The sequence below is a fragment of the Eptesicus fuscus genome, chromosome 21 (assembly GCF_027574615.1).
Source record: "Eptesicus fuscus isolate TK198812 chromosome 21, DD_ASM_mEF_20220401, whole genome shotgun sequence".
In the NCBI taxonomy this organism is placed as follows: Eukaryota; Metazoa; Chordata; class Mammalia; order Chiroptera; family Vespertilionidae; genus Eptesicus; species Eptesicus fuscus.
In genome coordinates, this window is record NC_072493.1 from 37,773,802 (window position 1) to 37,782,277 (window position 8,476).

At 48.0% G+C, this 8,476-nt stretch overlaps 1 protein-coding gene across 2 annotated transcripts in view; it reads left to right on the forward strand.

Moving 5' to 3' along the window:
- HNRNPUL1 (heterogeneous nuclear ribonucleoprotein U like 1) overlaps positions 1-8,022 on the forward strand; it is a 38,161-nt gene extending 30,139 nt beyond the window's left edge. For both annotated transcript variants that reach the window (XM_028142632.2, XM_054711125.1), the window contains exons 11-15: positions 2,257-2,425; positions 2,960-3,244; positions 4,313-4,602; positions 6,352-6,543; positions 7,132-8,022. In XM_028142632.2, coding sequence (XP_027998433.1) covers positions 2,257-2,425; positions 2,960-3,244; positions 4,313-4,602; positions 6,352-6,543; positions 7,132-7,248 — 1,053 coding nt within the window. In that variant the 3' untranslated portion in view covers positions 7,249-8,022. The remainder of the gene's footprint in view (positions 1-2,256; positions 2,426-2,959; positions 3,245-4,312; positions 4,603-6,351; positions 6,544-7,131) is intronic.
- The last annotated feature ends 454 nt before the right edge of the window (positions 8,023-8,476 follow it).

Sequence of the window (8,476 nt, forward strand, 5' to 3'; positions counted from 1 at the left end):
CGGGAGGCTTAGGGAAGCTTCTTGTTCCTATTTTACAGGTGAATCAACTGTAGGGACTGGCCAGAGTGAGTTTATGGTCACACCAGTAATTTATCCTTTTTTCACTCTGCCAGGCTGGGTCTTAAAAATACACCCTTTGTGTCCGTTTGCTCATGCCCTTTTATAACTTCTCTGCAGCTTCTCTCTTCAGTCCCCGTCAAGTCACCAAAAATTGTTTATGAATGTATTCCTCATCACTCCAGCTCTTTTGAGTGAATTTGGATAGGGCAGTTTCTCATATAGTAGCCTGGGTCCCACCTCCAGGGATTGGGGTTCAGGGAGTCTTGAGGGGTTCGGCTGCTCTCTTTTTCAGTAGTGACACAGGTGCACAGGCTGAGTCTGGAGTCCTGGGGTCCGACAGATCGGTGTCCCAGTCCCAGAGGGCCTAGCACATCGGAAGTATTCAGTAAAGGGAAGCTGTTACTACTGCTCACATGTGTCCTAGGGCACTGGGCTGTGCCAGCACCAGCCTAGGACGCACCTGCTCCCCACCTAGAGCAGGGGTGGGGAACGTCCAGCCTGTGGGCCCTTTAAGACCCGCAGATCATTTGTTCTGGCCCTGCCAAAGCATTAGGGGTGAGTTAGTTAAATGTTTGACCACATGTAACAGGCCAATTTTTAAGTTGATAATTTCATATGGCCCGGGAATGATGTTCTAAATATCCAAATGGCCCTTGGCAGAAAAAAAGGTTCCCCATCCGTGACCTAGAGGCCGGGAAGAGAACATTAGTAGCAAATCTGCGCCTTGTCAAGCTTCCTAGTTAGAAACTTGTGGGTGAGGCTGATTTTTCAGAGAAGGACTGAGGGAATGAAAGAATCAGTGCTGAGGAAAACAGTTTACACAACTGTCAGAAGAGGTGGTTCATTATGATATCCATTCTATATATATTATGCAGTCATTAAATGAAAACACTGGGACAGAAAAATGTTAAGTGAAAAAAAGCTTCAGAAGAATGTACAGTATGATTTCATTCATATTAAAAATCACACAGATGCTTTTATTAAGTATATTTTTTAATTTATTTTAAATATATTTTTATTGATTTCAGAGAGGAAGGGAGAGGGACAGAGAGATAGATCCACTGCCTCCTGCATGCCCCACACTGGGGATTGAGCCTGCCATCTGGGCATATGCCCTGACCAGGAATAGACCTGGTTCATAGGTTGATGCTCAACCACTGAGCTACAACTGGCCGGGCCACATATATGTTTTTAGAAAAACATAAATTTCCCTAGCTGGTTTGGCTCAGCGGATAGAGTGATGGCCTTCGGACTGAAGGGTCCTCGGTTCGATTCCAGTTTAAGGGCATATGCCTGGGTTGGGGGCTCGATCCCCAGTGGGGATAGACATGCAGGAGACAGCCAATCAATGATTCTCTCTCATTGATATTTCTCTCTCTCCCTCTCCTTTCCTCTCTGAAATCAATACTATATATATTTAAAAATATATATTTTATTGATTTTTACAGAGCAGAAGGGAGAGGGATAGAGAGCTAGAAACATTGATGAGAGAAAAACATCAATCAGCTGCCTCCTGCACACCCCCTACTGGGGATGTGCCCACAACTAAGGTGCTTGCCCTTGACCTGAATCGAACCTGGGACCCTTCAGTCCACAGGCTGATGCTCTATCCACTGAGCCAAACTGGTTAGGGCTATATTTAAAAAAAAAAAAAAAAGACAAATTTAATCATCTTTAGGAAATAAGACTGGAAGTAGGTGGGTGAAGAGATTCTTACTCTAAACTTTACACCTTGTACTCTGAATTTTTTATGATGAACATGTACGGGCATTTCTCTGAGATATTGTGGGTTCTGTTCCAGACCACCACTGCAATAAAGAGAGTCATGATCTGGTGGAGGGTCTTGCCTTCAATTTGTAAAACACACAACATCTGTGAAGCTAAATAAAATGAGGCCCATATTACTTAGGGGGGAGGGGGGCAGTTGTAAAGCAAAGTACTGAGAACAAAGAGGATTAAAGTGTAAAGCCCAACCATTGAAATCCTTTGTCCTGTGACTGTCAGCAGTTTCCCGAGTCAGTTCATTTTCTGAGGGTGAATTCAAAAATCTTAAAAGTGAAGAAGAGCAGTTTCTTGGGTTTCTCTGCTTAGAAGAACTAGTGCCCTTTTCTCAGTCCTTGGCTGACATAGTGCCCCACAGATGAGAAAACCATCCTGTAATGTGCCATCTCTTGCCTCTTCTGTCACCTACCCTAGACAAATGTTTATGGGTCAGCTCAGAGACGAAAAATGAGACCATTTGAAGGCTTCCAGCGCAAAGCTATTGTCATTTGTCCCACTGATGAGGACTTAAAAGACCGAACAATAAAACGAACTGACGAAGAAGGGAAGGATGTCCCAGATCATGCTGTCTTGGAAATGAAAGGTAGGAGATGAGTGGTTCCCAGAGGAACATCTCAATCAGGTCCTTTCCCTCCTCTAGCTCCTTTATAAAAAAAATCTTGTTCTTTCTTTGCTTCTGCTTTGTCTCTTCCCTGTCTAGTACAGACGTGAATGGAAAAGCTGCCCGTATCTCTCTTTTGCAAGGTTTTCAGACAAGTAGGAATGGGGCATGATGGAGATAATGTGTGGGAGCAAATGCTAGCAACCTGCATGCTCACCTGCCTATGGCCCTCACTGAGTGAGCTGACTGTGAGCAAGCCTCAGTCTGCCTCCCTGATTCTACCTGCCTCGCCTGCTCCTGAAGGGAGCATTTATCAGCACTGGTTTGGTGGGTCTTGGCTACCTCTTTAGGATATGGAGAAGAGGTCTCCATTAGCCACTGGCCCTTGTCAGAGAGTCCAAGGTTAGGATCCTGTCTCGTCTCTTGCTTACTACTCCAGTGTCCTGGTGTGGAGGGGACCACACCTCAAAAAGTATTGACCTATTTGTTCCCTCTGGGGACCTCCCTTCCTTCTAGCCAACTTCACGTTGCCAGATGTTGGGGACTTCCTAGATGAGGTACTATTCATTGAGCTGCAGCGAGAAGAAGCAGACAAGCTGGTGAGACAATACAACGAGGAAGGCCGTAAAGCCGGGCCACCCCCTGAAAAGCGCTTTGACAACCGAGGCGGTGGTGGCTTCCGGGGCCGCGGGGGTGGTGGCACTTTCCAGCGCTATGACAACCGAGGCCCCCCCGGGGGCAACCGAGGAGGCTTCCAGAACCGAGGAGGAGGCAGTGGTGGAGGAGGCAACTACCGAGGAGGTGAGCTCTCACACCTCTGGTTTCTGGGTTAGGGTTGGGCTTTGTGACTGTTTATTCCGTCAGTAGGTGAAGTCAGACTCGGGGGTCTCAGGGAAATGCTTCCACTACCCTGTTCCCCCTGGGCACTTGCCCATTTGTATGTCCCATTGCTGTCATTTTTTTGCATCTTCCTAATCTGACCTTCAGCTTGAGAAGAAGAACCAGACCAAGTTACTGTCAGTCCTGGGTCCCAGCTCAGGACCTGGTGTAAGTGAAATGTTAGGGCTGCTTTGGGTTTTATATTTTAAAACGAATGGAAAAGGGGCCTTAGAAAGGTTAATTTACCCAGAATTTGCCCAACTAAATCTAGAGTTGGTATCAAGTGGCCCAACTTGATACCAACTCTAGATTTAGTTGGGCAAATTCTGGGTAAATTAGTCACTAAGTTCTGCTGTCTGCAGTAAAGTGTACGATCATAATTTAACAGGCAAGCCCCACTATGTTTTGGTCTTGTGCTGCATAGTTTGGGGACACAGCCGAACCCTGACAGACACATCACCCTGTAGTGACAGTCCAGAAGGATTCTGGGCTTAATTGGAAAGCCCAGCGGAACTGTGACCTTAGATGGCCCAATCTGTAGGGGAGCAGGAAGGCTTCCTGAGAGCCTAAGTTAAGGTCTAGAGACCAGTAGGAGTTGGAAGAGGGAAGAGTCTCATGCTCAGGAAACAACTGCATGAGGGTTCAGGAGAGACTGGCCCATTTGGACAACCCTGATGAGGACTATCCCCAGTGCTTGGCATCCCCTCTTCCAGAATATCTCTTATGATTTATTCAACAGCTATCAAGATGCTGAGGACACAGTTGAAACCAAGACAAACCTATCGGCCAACAGTGATAACCAAGTGTTATCAGGGCTGCACGGCAGAATGCACCTAGGGGTCTGGGGCATCTCGGAGAGGGTGCTTTATTTACTTGACTGAGCTGCTCTGAGCCTAGCCACACTGGGCTGCAGCAGTCACCAAGTCAGCCCAGCTCTTGAGGGGCCCAAGTTGAGAAGGACAGGTCTCTCATCTGATTTCTCCAATGCAGGTTTCAACCGCAGTGGAGGTGGTAGCTACAACCAGAACCGCTGGGGTAACAATAGCCGGGATAACAACAACTCCAATAACCGAGGCAGCTACAATCGAGCTCCCCAACAGCAGCCACCCCCTCAGCAGCCACCACCACCACAGCCGCCACCACAGCAGCCCCCGCCACCACCCAGCTACAGCCCAGCTCGGAATCCACCAGGGATCGGCAGCTATAGCAAGAACAGCAACATCCCTGGCTCGAGCGTCAGTACCAGCACCCCCACTGTCAGCAGCTACAGCCCTCCACAGGTGAGAGGAGGTGGGATCCGGGAAATTTCCAACACCTGCTTCAGCCCATCTCCACTCCTACCCCCAATCCTGCCCTTCTTTCTCCCAGACAGTGCTTTTGACGAGGATGGCTCCTCGCCATCTCCAGGTCCATCTAGCAAGTGTATCTGTCTTGGCTGTGTCACTGGCTCACTGAATCCCCAAGAAAGCACTCAGTGTTGCCCCTTGCCCAGGCTGGAAGGGGCTGATTCTGTTGTCTTCAGGATGTGGAGACAAGCCCTAAGGTTGATGAGGACTTGGCCTCTGCTCCGAGACCTTCAAACAGAGCAGCTCCAGACTCAGTTCCAGTTCTCCGAAAGCCAGTGCTCAGACTCTGGAATGCACAGGCCCCTGTCAACCAGTATGTCTCCTTTTATTGTGCAGCCGTTTCCTGAATACCTTTCACATGCCAGGCCTGGGAACAGCTGCCAAGAGACAGATGAATGGTTCCCACTCCTGGTCTAACAAGAATATTTTCTAGAACAGTAGTTGAGCAGGCAAAGATTCAGACCCCACCCTAAAACATCCTGGTTTTGTGATCTTGGACTGCCTTACCTCTTTGGACCTCCTTTTTCTCATAAAGGACTAGAGTTGTTAATAGAATTGACATCCAAGGCTTGTTGTGGGAGATGGTTGGTGGCATTATAGCTTCATGGGACCACAGATCGGGGCCAAGTCCTGGCTGGCTGCCACTTGGGCACAATCAGTGATTTAACCTCCCTGAATCTCTGCTTCCTTTTCAATAAAACGAGGCTGATGGAGTATACCTCTCAGAGCTGATGGAGGGGACTGGGTTAGTTAATGATATAGCCTAGACATGGGAAGCATTTCAGAAATTACCACTATTATTTTTCTTATATATATATGAATAAGCTTTTTAAATTATTTTTTTTAATATATTTTATTGATTTTTTTACAGAGAGGAAGAGAGAGGGATAGAGAGTTAGAAACATCAATGAGAGAGAAACATCGATCAGCTGCCTCTTGCACACCCCCTACTGGGGACGTGCCTGCAACCAAGGTACATGCCCTTGACCGGAATCGAACTTGGGACCCTTGAGTCCGCAGGCCGACGCTCTATCCACGGAGCCAAACCGGTTTCGGCTTAAATTATTTTTTTTGTTAATCCTCACCATAGGATATTTTTTTTACTTACTTTTAGAGAGAGTGGAAGAAGGGAGAGAGAGAGAAACATCAATGTGAGAGAGGCACATCGAATGGTTGCCTCTCCACACACACACTGACAAGGGCCAGGGATTGAGCCTGTAACCAAGGTACGTGCCCTTGACCGGAATTGAACCCAGGACCCTTCAGTCTGCGGGCCAATGCTCTATCCACTGAGCCAAACCTGCTAGGGCGCCACTGCTCTTTTTCTCAGTAACTTCCCATAATGACTCACAATTTACTGAGTACCCATTGGTTTGTGTTCACAAGCTTATTGAACACACAAGATAATCAAAGAATAGTTCTGTTGTAAGTTTTGTTTTACAGGGCGGAAAAACCCTGGGATTTCAAGAGATGCCTTGTACTTTGCTCCCCAGGGTCTCAGAGTCCATAACAGCTCTGTATCCTACCCTGCCTTTCCTGCCATGTTGCTAACCCACCTTCCCCTCAGCCTCCACCTCCACCTGGGAAGTTCCTTTGTGGGCCCACTGCTTACAAAAGTCCTTCCTTCATCCCAGATGAACTGGCTATTTCACAGAGCCCTGGTTTTTCCCCCTTACTTTCCAGCCAAGTTACAGCCAGCCACCCTACAACCAGGGAGGTTACAGCCAGGGCTATACAGCCCCACCACCTCCACCTCCACCACCACCTGCCTACAACTATGGGAGCTACGGCGGCTACACCCCAGCCCCTTACACCCCACCACCACCCCCTACTGCACAGACCTACCCTCAGCCCAGCTATAACCAGTATCAGCAGGTAGGTATCAAATAGGGGCATGGGTTAGGGAGGCTGGGGGCAATGGAATGGAAAGACTCAGGGTCCCCTTGCGGTGTCTATTCCCAGACTTGAGTCCTTTCTTATCCCATGTGAAGATGAGCAGCCTGTAAGGAATTCACCTGATGTAGCCAGTCCATTTGGGTGAACACTTCTGTACTGGCTGCTGAGCAGCTGGTATCCTAGCTCCTCTCCCCAGTGCAGCAAGGCAAGGGTATAGCAGTGGCCTCCAGATCCTGCCTCAGCACATGGCCAGTGTCCATTCCAATGGGTTGGTGCTAGGCCACCATACCCGTGATTAAGTATTTTGAATGTGGTACTTAACCTATATCTGAAAAGGGCCTTAGGTTGGCAAGCCAGGAGACCTGGGCTTCAGTCCCTCATTGCCCACCCATGTGGCATTAGGTCAGTCCCTTGTCCTCCCTGGGTGCCTTGATTTCTCTGTCAGGGGACCCACGTGTCAGCTGTTGTCCCTGCACCCGTCTCTACCCTGGGTGAAAGTGGGGTGAGGGGAGGAACCAAATGGAGGTCCAGATGAGGGACAACTCTGTACTTTTGGTTTCTCCCTAGTACGCTCAGCAGTGGAACCAGTACTATCAGAACCAGGGCCAGTGGCCGCCATACTACGGGAACTACGACTACGGGAGCTACACCGGGAACACACAGGGGGGCGCAAGCACTCAGTAGCCAGTGTACCCCGGAGGCCCCTCCAGCTTCCTCCACCAGCGCCCACCACAGCCCCTCATCTGCCCCCACCGGGTCCTGCGGTGCTGGGGGACAGGTCATCCCAGGGCTGCCTCCCTCCAGCCCACTGCCTCCCCTCTGAGGGGCTTCTTCAACCACAGGGCTGGGCATTTTTCTCTGGATTCAAACAGGCAACAATGAACTCTTATTTTCTCTCTCTCTCCCTACCTTCTTCCTCTTCCTCTTTCCGTCCTCCTCCTCGACTAAATACACCCCCTCCCCTGGTCATGCAGTGATGCTGTAATGACTGAGGGGATTGCCCTTTCTGTCCATTCTTCCCAGCCCTGCTCCAGACCCTCCTGCAGTTGGTTGTAAATTCTTCAGGAGCTGTTTTAACTGTCTACTTTTCAGGATTTAAAAAAAAAAAATCAAAAAATTTAAAAAAAAAGTTTAAAAAGCAAAAAACAAAATATGGAGGGAGGAAGCAGTGACAGATATTTTTTTGGTAATTATGCTTTTTTTTAATTCTTAGAATTTGTCTGTTTTTACTGTGGGTTGGCTGTTGATACTTCATCAGGATAACCATTTCTTTGCTGAGTTCAGGCAACCAATGAAGAACCACACCCTCAAAACAAAACCACAAAATCATCTTTAACCTAACTTTTTATACAATGTCTCGGTTTCCCGTAACTTTGCACACGAGCTTCTGTGTTGAGTTGAATTGTAACTGCTTTTTGTATTTGGAGAGAGTGTGACTATTGAACTTGAAACCTTTTATTCTGGGCGTCTTGGTAGTTTCTGGTGGGATTAAGCCGGCGAGAAGGAAAATGGGGGAGGGGTGTCTCCTTCCCTTCAGAATATGAAGTTTTTCCCACTGCTTCCTCTCCAGAGATATCCCAGGTGGCAGACCTAAAGCTTTTTCCTACAGTGACCCTCTGATTATTTTTACTTGCCCTTGACCCAAATGTTTTAACAGGACTTTAACAGACTGCACTTATTAAGAAATGTGTTTCCCCTGTTTTGTTTTGTTTTGTTTTCTTTCAATAAATGACATGGCACCTCCTAGCAGGAAGAAAGAAGGGTTGAAACCTTGAAGTGCAATTGGCCTTTAATTGGGGTGAGGGGCCTTTTCAAGGGGACATTATTTACCATTCATTAAACACTTATTGAAGGATTCATGCCTAGCCCCATTTTTGGTGCTGGGGATGCCACCTTAAACCTGGGGCCCTCA